The following is a 15,425-nucleotide window of genomic DNA, read 5'->3' on the forward strand; positions in this document are numbered from 1 at the left end:
TTCAAAACAGCACTCACCCAAAGTGGACATCACTCGCCGGCGTCGTTAGTCACGTTTCAGCGTCAAGGTTCATTCGGGTGTCCTTGGCTGTAGGAATGTCGCATAAACACTTTAATGAAGTAGACTGGAGAGTAAAGAGTGGGCTATATTTAGTTTTATAAGTGTGCGAATGCTAATATGCCATCAGGATTAAGTGCATTTCACTTCATTATAGCGCTTCATTTTAAGTTGAAATATTTTAGAGCTGGAGATTCAAGCATCTGACTTTGACCCTTGCTGTCTCTCGGAATTAATTTTTACTGCTCGCTGTAGGCTGACCAGCTGCATGTTAATGACTACGTTTAAGCTTTGCTTCATGCGCCAGGGATATCCAGTCAAATTGTTTTTATGGCTAATCACTGATGCAGTTACAGATCCAGTATCTTATGGTACTTAAATGGTAGATACCTGTGAATGTTGTCTGTCTTTGCGGACATCGTGAAGTGCAGGATCACCTTTTATAAGGAATAAAACACTTGGCAGCTGGAAAATAATTAACCCTCTGGGGTCTGAGGGTGTTTCCTGGCACTCTAATGATTTTAGCTTGCTCTGATTTTGTCACTTTCAACAAATCGAAACAGTATCTTCAAAATCATATGACTGTGTTCAGCTGCAATAATATCTGTGTAGTATGTCATGATGCTACTTTAAAAAAAAAAAAAGATAAATGTTTTAGAACTGTGTTGGAATGTGTGTGTGGGGGGGAACATGACCTTACCCATTCTTGCCCCTTTTCCACCAAAGCAGTTCCAGGGCTGGTTCGGGGCCAGTGCTTAGTTTGGAACTGGGTTTTCTGTTTCCACTGACAAAGAACTGGCTCTGGGGCCAGAAAAACCGGTTCCAGGCTAGCACCAGCTCTCTGCTGGGCCTGAGGAAAGAACCGCTTACGTCAGCGGGGGGGCGGAGTTGTTAAGACCAACAATAAGACCGCGAAAGATCGCCATTTTTAAGTGACGAGAAGCAGCAGCTGTACAAACGCGAAGTCATTTATTATTGTTGCTGCTGCTTCCGTGTTTTTGCTTCGATATTTGCGCCAAGGTTTATGCAAACGTAGCGACGTAATGATGCGTCTCCTCTTAGCACCGTGAGCTATGGAAAAGCAAACTGGTTCTCAGCTGGCTCGCAAGTTGAACGAGTTGTGAACCAGCACCAGCACTGCCCCCGAACCAGCCCTGGAACTGATTTGGTGGAAAAGGGGTACCTGTCAAACTGTTTTGGTCACTTGAGGCGATTCTGTTCAGTCTTAAGAATGGATCAAGCACAAAAACTTAAATCTGCTCCATTGATTTGGACAATTAACTGGCCATGAGAAAATGTCCTATTGTTTTGGGATTAAGGGTTGTCAGTGGGAGGAGTATTCATTGAGCAATGTAAAAAAATTTCCATTCATTCAATGAGAGGAGGGAAAACCCCTCCTACTTCCAACTCTTCATCCCATCAGGTCAAGTCCCAATGGGTAAAGTCTTTTTTTTTTTCTTTTTTTTTTCCCCCCCCACACATTCCAACACAGTTCTAAAATTGACTTTTACAACAGCTTTGTTTATCTGGTATGTGACTTTATTTTGGTATTTGAGACACACTTCAGTGTCTTGAACTTAATTCTTGTAATATTTACTCAGTTCAGAGCCAAAACCAACTCCAAATTTTACTTTAAACTGAAAATCGAGCAAAATTGTTTTTAAGGAAAATGCTTTTAACTCTGGAAAAATTGCGGAGTCATTTTTCCTGTGTATGCACTACAGTGCACGTGCATCAACTGATCTGCTCATAATAAATATTTACACTTGAGTTGATCTTTGGCTGGATCGAGTCAAAGTTTAAAATAAATAAAACCCCGCTCGTCAGTGTAAGTTTTCAAGATTGAATTGAATCGTTGTCCTGAATCGTCCAAAGTGCACAAAATCCGCGTGCCATCTCGCAACAAGCTTTACCTCCAAATAGCCCCAACTATGTCTGACAGATTTTATTTTATTTGTATTTTATTTTAGCGCGGAAGTTTTACATCTCTGTGACATCGCGTCTTGACAACCATGCGATATTGTAAACCGTATTCAACGCTCTTTCTCCATTGGCTAGAGTGACATAATACACATAGGATAAACGTTATGCTAACAACATTGCATGCTATCAAACCAAATGAATGAAATGTGCTAGATGGGAATAGAACACATGATGGGGGTTATTCTATCGAAAAAGTGTCCTGTACACTACTGTTCAAAAGTTTGGGGTCACCCAGACAATTTTGTGTTTTCCATGAAAAGTCACACTTTTATTTCCCACCATAAGTTGTAAAATGAATAGAAAATATAGTCAAGACATTTTTCTGGCCATTTTGAGCATTTAATCGACCCCACAAATGTGATGCTCCAGAAACTCAATCTGCTCAAAGGAAGGTCAGTTTTATAGCTTCTCTAAAGAGCTCAACTGTTTTCAGCTGTGCTAACATGATTGTACAAGGGTTTTCTAATCATCCATTAGCCTTCTGAGGCAATGAGCAAACACATTGTACCATTAGAACACTGGAGTGAGAGTTGCTGGAAATGGGCCTCTATGGAGCACTTGCATGTGACGTCACAGCCGATCCAGATTGTGACAGGCGTCATCTTGTCGGTCAAACGCCATATTTCCACCTTCTACTTCTGGTTCTACTTCTGCTTTTACTTCTACCTTTTCTTCTGGAAAACCCTACTATATACAATTCTACTACAACGGCTGCGGCTACAAGCTCTCCCTACCTGTGCACGTTTTTTGTGTTTTTTGTGTGTATTTTTGCGTGTTGTTCATCTGTACCGGACTTCAATATCCACTACAGCCGTATGGGCTTACTGGACATTGGTTTCCAGCAGAAAATGACACTTTGTAGCGATTTCCATTGCATGCACAACATTCCGGACGAGATAGCGAGACCAGCGGGGTCTCCGTGGATTGTTATTGGAAGCAAAGCGAAGGAGGCAGCGCCGGGAGCGGAAGCAAAAGCGAGGCTGCAGAGCCGGCCTGTTGACTAAGCTCAGAAAGCAGCTACTCAAATCTCCACTGCTAAGCCTCTACCTCTCCAACGCTAGATCCATGGTAAACAAGACGGACGATTTGGAATTACAGCTGGAATTACCCTATTCTATTCTATAATCGGCTGGTCAGTGCTATACTCAATACTTAAGTGACTTACCCATCCAATGAGGATTCTTGTTTACAAGATGCCACATATGAGTCACTGACAAATCCTGAATTTCTGTAAAGATAACTGACCAGAGATTTATAAGCACGCAGTGCTTCACCACTGAACAGCGAGGGAAAGTTAATGAGGTAATTATACACGTCCGGGTATTCCGCTGGCAGTTCAAAATCCGGTCGTGAAAACTCCGTCCGGTAAGCCATAAGGGTCACTAATCTGTAGATCGTTTATTTTAGACATATATCTAGTTATCTGTTCATTAGAAAAATGAGCCGTGTAGTCCGTCGGTTGAAATTGATCCATTCTGTACACGAGTGCAGCAGTATTCAGCTGTGCTTTTTACCGACAAGATGGCGGTTGTGTACTTTCCGGTCACGTGACTGCAAGATCTCTATACACCTATGGAGATATTGCACCAAAAACCAGACATTTGCAGCTAGAATAGTCATTTACCACATTAGCAATGTATAGAGTGGATTTCTGATTAGTTTAAAGTGATCTTCATTGAAAAGAACAGTGCTTTTCTTTCAAAAATAAGGACAGTTCAAAGTGACCCCAAACTTTTGAACGGTAATGTATGTACGGTATAATTGCCGATATAGAACTTCCTGTTACTGTCCCATAGTTTCTCTTGTACCATGGCAGTTTTAATTAAAGAAGGACCCAGCGCACACTTGGTTCGTTTATAGATATGATTAACGTTGTGTAACATCTTTTGAAAAGTTGTTCTCTGTTTGTCCTGTTGGAAAAGTGCCAGCTTTTCATCAAGCTGTTAAAAAATGTGACTGACCCCTTCCAGTGCTGCTAAATAAAGCTCTCACAGAAAACTTCACTCTCTCAACAAGTGCATGCTCCTGTAATCCATTTATTAACAAGGACATTAATATAAACCTGGGATTGGCCTTGCTGGAGCTGCTGCTTCATCCGAAATGAGCATGCGACGGTTCCGTGTTTAAAATGGGATCATCACAGGAGTTCATGATGTCCATTTGGGCGCCGTTTACACATACCCGGGTATTTTTAAAAACGCAGACCTTTGCCTTTCATTTATACACAAACGGAGTTTTTTCCTCTGAAAACGATTCTTTCTAAAAACCCTGGCAAAAGTGGAGATTTTTTGAAAACTCCGTTTTGCGTTTGTGTAAAGAGACCAAAACGGAGTTTTAGGCAATCTTCGCGCCACAAAAGAGCGACCATTGTACATATACATACACAAGCATGGAAACACTCAGAGTAGCAGCATTTCTGTTATTAAGCGCTATATTCGCCTGTTTGCTTTTGAGAATAAAGCTCATTGACCAGCAGCTACGCATTAGGGCTCGGAGGGCAGCAATTCCGGAGCTTCTGGTGACCAAAAGAGCCCGACCGTACCACCGCCAGCGTCGGCGATTTTGGGTTCGACCTGGACGGACTGCTCTCTAGTGGGAGAATTTCGAGAATGGCGTTGTCGTCCCGGAGGAATGGCAGGAAAATTTCAGAATGTCGCGATCCTCACTCCTGTCACTCGCAGAGTTGGTACGTCCGTACATACAGGGTGAGTGTACTCACATGCGCGCTTCCGTCGGCGGTTCTCGATGAGGCTTCTGATTGGCTTGTGTGGAATTGTCATTCTTCTAACACTGCCACCGACAGTCTTGGTGTAGTTTAACAGCTCTTGACAGCGTATTTATGCGGATCAATATAAACGTAATTAAAAAAAAAAAAAACGCAGCCGTGTGCACGAAGTTGTTTTGGAAAACGGAGTTTGGAAAATATGCGTTTTTAAAAATACCCGGGTATGTGTAAACAGCGCCTTGGTTACCGTCTCGAACCCGAGGGTCTATAGGATGCTACTAGAGCAACACAATGTTTCTTGAGTCAGTTACGGGTTATCTTGGGATCCCTTGCGTTGTGATATCAAACCATATGGGAAACACGAACTACCATTACAAACCACTACAAAACCATGAGGAACCAATAGAAACTTGTAATGGTTTCCATTTTTATTTCCAGCAGCACTTTATATCTGTGGTGCTGTTGGTGCTCTGCATCTGGGGATCAGACTTGGAGTTCCACACTTGGATCCGCGTTTGTGGAGCATGTAAATCAAATCCACATTCATGGCAGATAAGTGGTGTCTGTCCTCTTCCTGCACTGTTTCAGTTTGTGATCCCGCTGTGAACTTTTTCAGCCATGCGATTCAGGCTCCCTTCTTCCTCTGTTGCATGTTCATTTGATTCCCCCCCCGCTCGTATGTGCGTGTTATCATCCCCTATCCTGGTAAGTGTCAGCATTAGCCCCTGCTGCTTCCTTAATCATCACTGAGGGAACGCTCTGGAGAGGATGGTGACCCCTGGAAGGAACAGCACCATATTTGGAGCTTCAAACTCTTCCAAACTCGGGCTCCTGAGCCTGGTGCCCTCGACCACAGAAGGGCTCAACTCTTGCCTCATCCACCGTCTCAGGCTTAACATCTGCATGCAGTCGAAAGAACTTGCTTTGTCTGGGGGGGGTGCGCTATAGAGGAGCAGCTACTGCTCAGACAGATCTCAGAGCCCCGGCTGCCTTTTACAGGCTTCCCATAATTCTCAGAGGTGTAAACACTTCAGTGCACTATCATGGCCTGCACGCAGACGGCCCTCTCAGCCGCCAAATTCGTCTCGTCCAAAATGATCTGTTTGCTCTTAGCTACTTTTTTCCAAGCTTTCCGCGCCACGCTTCTGCCGAGAGAGCTATGTCTGGGTTATGGCCTCTTCTCATTCCACAAAATGTGTCTTGTTTTATGAGACTCAACCCTGCAAAAGCTTTGCAACCTATTTTTGCTTTATTTTTTTTTTCCCCCTCTTCCTTCACACTTTTCTGTCTCTCTGCCACCTGGGTGGTGGTGATTGGATAATTTTATTTATTTATTTATTTATTTTTAAGGTTGCCAGCTGCAAGTCAGAAGCTGTTAAGGAAAGTGAGCTGGTGCCAAACATTAATGATGTTAATGGGTTTGACTGTAAAGGAAATGGCTGGGGATTTTGTAGTCTGAGTACAAGAACAGAGGTTTTGTCATTTTTTAATCCCGACACTTCAGGTCCTTGATGAGGCTGGAGTTTCCATATGACACTAATTCACATCAAACTGCCTGTTCTTTTTATGACCGACTTGGAAACACATTTGAAGGAACACTCGTGCATAACATGCCCTCCCCCTCCAAAAAAAAAAAAACCCTCACCATGTACCTTACACACTTCCCTTATCAGGATATTATGCGTAGAGACAGCAGAGCATTTTTCCCTTCTTTTTCTTCTTCTGGCATCAAAGCCTGCTCCCTATAAAGCAGGCAATGTGTTAGTTACTTGCTCCCATTACTGCTGCGGTTGCCCAACACATCTCCAATTATGGTGCTGTTCAGGCTCTTTTGGCTCTTTTGAAGGTTTGGAGGTCAAGGAAATGAGAGTTGAAATGCCTGCCATCCCACCCCATGTGCGCGCCCTTCCTTCCCTCCCTCCCTCCCTCCATCCACCTAGCCGTGTTAGAAAGAGCCGGCGGAGGGCGTCAGGAGTAAAAAGCGTCAGTAAATAAATCCTTTCGAGCTTTTGTTTATCCATTCGCTTCAAGAAGGTGCAGCGCTGCGGAGCGTTTTCTGAGCGGAAGCGGCGAGAGAAGTGAGCGTGTCTGATTTAATAACCCCAGACCACACAGACTGGGCAGCATGAAAATCTGTCAGGTTCACTTAACTCCAGTGTGGAAGACCTGCCCCTTGTGTGTAATCACGGCCTGTGGACCGCATGAAGGTTATCGTGGTGGGGGGGGGGGGGGTTGGCTTAGGACAAGGCAAGCACCAGGCACAGAGATGATATGCACACCCTGGAAACTTGGTGTACCTGCCAAACTTTATTAACAGTCAGTAAACTTTTGTATGTGCTTGGCGCGAAAAAAAAAAAAATGATGATTTTCCCTCTTTGCCCAAATGTAATTGGTTAAGCAAGATGTGTTTGGTGTCCAGCATCTGGCTGTTTAGTTTTGCACTGGAGCCACGAGTCTAACACAAGTCTCTCGCCAAAAACTCTTGAGTAATGAACTCCCAAATCATGTTTTGTATCCTTTTATAAAACAGCCAGGATAATCCCAAGTTTAAAGAGGAAAAATTACAACTTTTGCTGTCATTTAGACAGAAATAACTCATTAACCGTGCTTGCTTGGTCTTGACAGTACGGATCGAGCCGGCTCAGTCCGTGCAAAAAGACCTCGGTCTGATGTTTTCCTGTAAAGAGCAAGCAAGCAAGGTTAATAAGCTTTCGGAGGGGAAAGAGCCGTATAAGTTTTAAAATAGATGGTCGTTATGAGGCGTGACGCTGCTTTCAGTCACGTTTATATTTGTAACGTAGCTGAGTCACGCATGCAGAATAAACGGCTAGCGGTTTCAAAACTGAATTTGTTAGCGGTTAGCAGTCTCGGAATGCTCTTTGTTGCTCATTTTTTGAATAACTCGACTTTTTTTTTGCATTTCAGCAGTTTAGATTTCCAATTAATCTTTTTTTTTTTTTTTTGGCGCAACGTTGAAAGCCAGTGCCTTGGAAAGAAAGTCTGTAATCGTCTGCGGGCATTACGGGACAATTCTACCTGCCAAGGAACCAATCGGAGCGCACGGTTCTACCAGAAGTGGCTCGTGCCATGTAATATATCAAATTACAGAAAAGGTTTTGGCTGAGAGAGCCTTTCATTTCATTAAAAATTACTTGTTAGTAAGGTCTCTCAAGGTATTTGGAGCAAGAGGAATATTTTTGGAAGATCTATCACATTCAGTTTTCTCTTAAGATCAGGGTCTACCGGTAATATTCAATTCAGTGCTGAGTTCGAATGAGAACTGAAATTATGTGCAGAACTGAAGGAGCTTGTGATCCCTTCGTACGTACTTGAATGTTTCAGTTCTGGCTGAGAGGGAGAGAGGGAGCTGGTTGTTACGGAGGATTAGCTATGTATTAGCAGCGTATCGTAACATGGACACCTTTGGTACCAGGGATTTGTTCTGTGTCCCGCATAGCCATCAGCCTTTCTCTGATCCGTCTGGCGCCACTGTTATATGCCTGTTTGTGTGTGTGTGCACGCGCGTGTGCACAAGAGAGATGGAGGTGAAATAACAGTCGGACCATCTACAGTGCCTTGCAAAAGTATTCATACCCCTTGAACTTTTTCACATTTTTCCACCTTACAACCACGAACTTAAGTTTTTTTATTGAGATTTTATGTGATGGACCAACACAGAGTAGCACATAATTGTGAAGTGAAACGAAAATGATAAATGGTCTTCAAAATTTTAAACAAATAAAAATCTGAAAAATGTGGTGTGCATTAGTATTCAGCCCCCCTGTACTCTGATACCTCTAAATACAATCCAGTGCAATCAATTGCCTTCAGAAGTCATCTAATTAGTTAATAGAGTCCTACTGTGTGTAATATACTCTCAGCATAAATACACTTGTTCTGTGAAGGTTTGTTAGAGAACACTGAAGAACAAACAGCATCATGAAGACCAAAGAACTGGCCAGACAGGTCAGGGATAAAGTTCTGGAGAAGTTTAAAGCAGGGTTAGGTTATAAAAAAAAAAAAATCCCAAGCTCTGAACATCTCAAGAAGCACTGTTCAATCCATCATTCAAAAATGGAAAAAGTATGGCACAACTGCAAACCTACCAAGACATGGCCGTCCACCTAAACTGACAGAGCGAGCAAGGAGAGCACTGGTCAGAGAAGCAGCCAAGAGGCCCATGATCACTCTGGAGGAGCTGCAGAAATCCACAGCTCAGGTGGGAGAATCTGTGCACAGGACAACTATAAGTCGTACACTCCACAAATCTGGTCTTTTTGGAAGAGTGGCAAGAAGAAAGCCATTGTTGAAAGACAGGCATAAGAAGCCATGTACGGGACACAGCAAACGTGTGGAAGAAGGTGCTTTGGTCAGATGAGACCAAAGTTGAACTTTTTGGCCTAAATGCAAAGCGCTGTGTGTGACGGAAAACTAACACTGCTCATCACCCTGCACACAACATCCCCACTGTGAAACATGGTGGTGGCAGCATCATGCTGTGGGGATGCTTTTCTTCAGCAGGGACAGGGAAGCTGGTCAGAGTTGATGGGAAGATGGATGGAGCTAAATACAGGGCAATCCTGGAAGAAAACCTGTTGGAGGCTGCAAAAGACTTGAGACTGGGAAGGAGATTCACCTTCCGGCAAGACAATGACCCTAAACATACAGCCAGAGCTACAATGGAATGGTTTAGATTAAAGAATATTCATGTGTTAGAATGGCCCAGTCAAAGTCCAGACCTAAATCCCATTGAGCATCTGTGGCAAGACTTGAAAATTGCTGTTCACAGACGCTCTCCATCCAATCTGGCTGAGCTTGAGCTATTTTGCAAAGAAGAATGGGCAAAAATTTCAGTGTCTAGATGTGCAAAGCTGGTAGAGACATACCACAAAAGACTTGCAGCTGTAATTGCAGCAAAAGGTGGCTCGACAAAGTATTGACGCAGGGGGCCTGAATACTAATGCACATCACATTTTTCAGATTTTTATTTGTTTAAAATTTTGAAGACCATTTATCATTTTCGTTTCACTTCACAATTATGTGCTACTGTGTCGGGCTGGGTTCAAAAGATCGATCCACGATCTGATATCGATTCACGTTCAAAAAATACGAGATCGATTCAAAAATGTGTGGATCGATCTCTTCCAGGTGGCTAGAGGCACTATTTTCTTGACTGCGCAAGGACCACTATAAAAAGTGGGTGCCGGCAAATGAAACCGAAACTTAAGAACGTGAGATGGCTGAAGCTGTACAGGTAAAATTACCGCCTGGCCTGAAAGCTGATGTATGGCATTACTTTGGATTCAAACGTTACGAGGACAGAGACGAAGTCGACAGAACAAAAGCAGTGTGCAAACTGTGCCACATAGAGGTAAAATATAGCGGCAATACAACCAATCTCCGCAACCACTTATCCAGGCACCACGCCGACACAGTTTCAGCTAAACCTGCGGCAAATCAAACTGCACTGGAGAAGGCATTTGGTGTCAAATTACATGCCCAAAGACACATGGGGCTGTTCCTGTCTATAGAGATCTTGTAGTCACGTGACCGGAAAGTACACAGCCGCCATCTTGTCGGTCAACAGCACAGCTGAATATTGCTGCACTCGTGTACAGAATGGATCAATTTCAACCAACGGACTACACGGCTCATTTTTCTAATGAACAGATAACTAGATACATGTCTAAAATAAACGATCTACAGATTAGTGACCCTTATGGCTTACCGGACGGAGTTTTCACGACCGTGTCAGTGGATATGGAACTGCCAGAGGTGGAATACCCGGATGTGTATAATTACCTCATTAACTTTCCCTCGCTGTTCAGTGGTGAAGCACTGCGTGCTTATAAATCTCTGGACAGTTATCTTTACAGAAATTCAGGATTTGTCAGCGACTCGGATGTGGCATCTTGTAAACAAGAAAATGATCCTCACTGGATGGGTAAGTCACTTAAGTATTGAGTATAGCACTGACCAGCCGATTATAGAATAGAACTAGACAGGGACACTCTAACGAGTGCAAACCCCGCCTTTTCCCTATTAAAATACATTGGGCGAAAATTTCGAAGTTCTGCCATGACCTTGACCTTTGATCTTTGACCTCCAAAATTTAATGGTTTCCTTCCTGGGTGATTGGCAACACGTACAAAATTTGGTCCAAATCGATCCATTGGTTCTTGAGATATCTTGCAGACACACAGACAGATACACACACACACACACACACACAGACTGACGCAGGTGAAAATAATAACCCCTCCGACTACTGTCGGCGGGGTTAATAAGGTAATTCCAGCTGTAATTCCAAATCGTCCGTCTTGTTTACCTTGCGTTGGAGAGGTAGAGGCTTAGCAGTGGAGATTTGAGTGGCTGTTTTCTGAGCTTAGTCAACAGGCCGGCTCTGCAGCCTCGCTTTTGCTTCCTCTCCCGGCGCCGCCTCCTTAGCTTTGCTTCCAATAACAATCCACGGAGACCCCGCTGGTCTCGCTATCTCGTCCGTAATGTTTTTTTTTTTTTTTTTTTTTTTCCCTCGTCCAGAATGTTGTGCATGCGATGGAAATCGCTACAAACCGTCATTTTCTGCTGGAAACCGATGTCCAGTAAGTCCATACGGTTGTAGTGGATATTGAAGTCCGGTACAGACGAACAACACGCAAAAATACACACAAAAAACATAAACGTGCACAGGTAGGGAGAGCTTGTAGCCGCAGCCGTTGTAGTAGAATTGTGTATATAGTAGGTTTTTCCAGAAGAAAAGGCAGAAGTACAAGCAGAAGTAGAAGGCGGAAATATGGCGTTTGACCGAGATGGCGTCTGTCACAATCTGGATCGGCTGTGACGTCACATGCAAGTGCTCCATAGGGACAGTTTTTACTTTAAAGTGACAATCCAGCAATATCTAAGTAAATCGATATCGGATCATGACCTTATGAATCGGAATCGAATTGATCCAGGAAATCTGGATCGATTCCCAGCCCTACTACTGTGTTGGTCTGTCACCATAAAATTTTAAGTTTGGTGGTTGTAAGGTGGAAAAATGTGAAAAAGTTCAAGGGGTATGAATACTTTTGCAAGGCACTGTAAATCCACTGTTGATTAATTTCATGCCACTGTTTCAGTTTGGACTAATAGCACCAAGTAAAACTCCGACCTTCAGTCAGGATCAGTGTTGGTGCAGATCTTACTGAAATCCCTGCTTTAATATTAATGGTGATCCGACAGAAGGGATGAGCGATCAAATCTGTAGAGATGTGTAGTCCATCAGCCAAGACTTCTTTGTGTATATATCTTCAGTTTACATCCAGTTCTTCATTAATGTCTAAACTAAATCTGAGCAATATTTCACTGTACCTGGACGCTGGAATGGTATTGCAGCAGCCAGGTATAACTCCGCCTACTAAACTCCTCCTCCTCCCAAAGTCTGAAGATGGAATTGTACCGAATGCAGGAAGTTTGGCACTTTGATTTTAGATGTATAAATCTTGACCCTTTTTTTTTTTTAAATGATGAAATATTTCACAATTTCCCAATCTTGATCCTGTACGTACCCAATCATGTCCACTTCAGCTCAGGAAGATCTGATAATTAGATGATTTGGTTGGATCAGGAAAAACAACAGGTGGCACGGTGGTGTAGTGGTTAGCGCTGTCGCCTCACAGCAAGAAGGTCCGGGTTCGATCCCCGGGGCCGGCGAGGGCCTTTCTGTGCGGAGTTTGCATGTTCTCCCCGTGTCAGTGTGGGTTTCCTCCGGGTGCTCCGGTTTCCCCCACAGTCCAAAGACATGCAGGTTAGGTTAACTGGTGACTCTAAATTGAGCGTAGGTGTGAATGTGAGTGTGAATGGTTGTCTGTGTCTATGTGTCAGCCCTGTGATGACCTGGCGACTTGTCCAGGGTGTACCCCGCCTTTCGCCCGTAGTCAGCTGGGATAGGCTCCAGCTTGCCTGCGACCCTGTAGAACAGGATAAAGCGGCTAGAGATAATGAGATGAGATCAGGAAAAACAACACTAAAACGTGCATGGAGTAATCCAGGACCAGGGTTGGGGTCCTGTGAAACCTAAAGATGCAAATTTGACACGGCGTCCTTGCTGATCAACTACTTTTGGTGTTAGAAAAATGCATGAATGACATTTTCTCACAGCTCGTTTGTGTGTGTTCAGGTTAAAAGCAGCAGAGGAATGTTTTCGGCAAGCCAAGGAAAAAGCCACGTACAGCGTCAAACCCAAGCACGCCTCTGGAATCGTAAGCACTTTTTTTTTATTATTATTATTATATTCTATTGCATTATGAAAATTAGGATTTGATGTCATGCATCAGGTTTACACAGTGAATCCAGATGGGCACTTAACTGTACCTTTTATTCTCACTGTGGTGGTACAGCTTTTTACATTTACTCATGGAAATGTGCGGTATATCTTTGTAAAATGATGGAGCGCATGAATGGAGCATAAGTGTGAGTAAAGTGTAAGCCTTTGCATTTTGTTTTGCATATAGGTGTCACAAACGCACCATTTATTGTACATAAGCTCCAGTTCATTTCTTGCAAGTGTTCCAGCACTTAACGCATGTTTGGATTCCTTGAGAGAAATTTTATTCAATTCTTATGTCACGTTTTAAGGCTTTCATTTGACTCGCCCTTGCGGTTTTGGAGCAGAGGAACTGTGTGTGTGTGTGTGTGTGTGTGTGTGGACAGTTGAGGTCAGAAGTTTACACCCTCATCGTGGACATGAAGGTCATGGCAATTTTGGGCTTTCATGGATTTCTTTGAACTATTATTTTTCTGTGGCAGAATGATTGTACGTAGAAATAAAACTTGCATGATTTAAATATTTAAAGTAGCACAGGGTTAAATACATACATGCAGCACACCTAATATTTTGTTAAATGTCCCTTAGAAAGCTTCACCTTGACCAGATGCTTTTGGTCGCCAACAAGGTTCTGGCAGAATTCCGTTTGGATATTTCTCCACTCTTCTTGGCAGAATTGGTAGACTTCAATTAAATGGTTTCCTTACACGGACCCAACTTTTAAGCACAGTCCACATTTTCAGTAGAGTTGAGGTCAAGACTTAATGTTCTCCTGCTTTATCCATTCCACACCCAGCTTTGATGTGTTTGGAGTCATTGCCCTGTTGGAACACCCAATCATGTCCAAGTTCTACCTGTCTCGCTGATGGTTTGAGGTTATACTGATGAATTCTGAGATCGTTCTCTTTCTCCATTATTCTACCCACGTTGTTGAACCACGATTAACAGTTGGTACAGTGTTCTTTAGGGTCGAACGCCTCACCTTTACTCCTCCAAGTATATCTCTGGCCATTGTGGCCAAGCAAGTCAATATTTGACCATAAAACTTTCCTCCAGAAGGCTTTTTCTTTGTGTTCAGCTGCAAACTTTAGTCGAGTTTGAAGGTGTTGATTTTGGAGCAGGGGCTTCTTTTTTGGACGGCAGCCTCTCAGTCCATGGAGATATAAACCTCACCTGACTACACCGTGACACTGGTTTGATGGCAGGCCTGTGCCTTGGCGGTTCCTGGGTTGTTCCTGACCATCTGAACTGATTTTCCTCTCAGCTGTGGGAGACAGTTTGGGTCTTCTTCCAGAGCTTAGCAAAGTGACTCCACTTCCCAATAAACTGTCAGTTGTTTTATGTTGGCACAGAGAACCTACCAGCTGTAGTCAGTCATGATCACGAACAGGAAATTAAGAGGCCTTGGCAAGTTGAGATATTTTGGAACTTTCAGTCTCGCTGAATTAATAATCTCAGTGGATGTGTATATTTTTGACCCTGTATTGATAGGAAACCAAAAATAAATTAAAAGTCGATGAGTAGCACAATCTCTTACACACCCCACCCCAATTTACTGTCACACAGGTAAAAAAAAAAAATCAAGGTCTTAAATTCTAGAACCTTTTATATATAAACAGGTGTTTTTTTTAAATTTACATTTAAGGGATTTTCACAATTTTCTGCTTGACCCGTAATGTAGTGTGGGCATGGCAAAATCCCAAGTTACTAGTAATACAGGGCATAAACAGAATTAAAGTTCAAATAGTATTGGTCTTGGACGACTGATCAAGTTTCCTAGAATTTTGGCTTTTTTTTTTTTTTGGACATACGGTTTTGGAATCCACTGACTGCGCTTTGATCTGAAATATGCTCATCCTGGATTTTCATTTTCTCTCATTTGTGAACTCTTTCTCGTTTTGTTCTCTTATTTTTGCTTGTTTTCTTGGGCCTCTTGTGCTGTTTTTTTTCTTTTTTGAGATTTTCCCTTTGTTTTCTAGTCTTTAGATCGCCCATCTTCGTTCTTCCTGGCGTCTCCTTTTTTCCGTTTTCCTCTGTTTCTTTACCTGGGCGATTCCAGGTAATATAACCCCATCTCACTCTTCCTTTCTCAGTTGAGCTGCTTTCTTGCGTGAAATTGGCGTAAGGCCTGGTAACTTTTGCTTTCTCCATATGTAAACACTAGACCTGTCTAGACTTCCATGGAAGCTGTTGGCAAGCACATGCTCATAGTACCCTGTTTGCTATATTAGTATTTATTTATGGTGCTTCTAAATCAAAACTTCAAGGCTTTAGTGCGGTTTAGTTTACTTTTTCTTCCGATGTGGCCTCTTTTTTTGCATTATATGGACGTGGTGAAAAGTGTTTCCACGT

The 15,425-nt window shown here is 43.0% G+C and overlaps 1 protein-coding gene across 1 annotated transcript in view; it reads left to right on the forward strand.

The window, feature by feature from the left end:
• Window positions 1-15,425, forward strand: part of fmn2b (formin 2b) — a 209,779-nt gene that overhangs the window by 192,125 nt on the left and 2,229 nt on the right. Inside the window, exon 19 of the mRNA XM_060938883.1 lies at window positions 12,927-13,008. Within this exon, the coding sequence (XP_060794866.1) occupies window positions 12,927-13,008 (82 nt within the window). The remainder of the gene's footprint in view (window positions 1-12,926; window positions 13,009-15,425) is intronic.

Source organism: Neoarius graeffei, chromosome 14, assembly GCF_027579695.1.
Source record: "Neoarius graeffei isolate fNeoGra1 chromosome 14, fNeoGra1.pri, whole genome shotgun sequence".
NCBI lineage: Eukaryota > Metazoa > Chordata > Actinopteri > Siluriformes > Ariidae > Neoarius > Neoarius graeffei.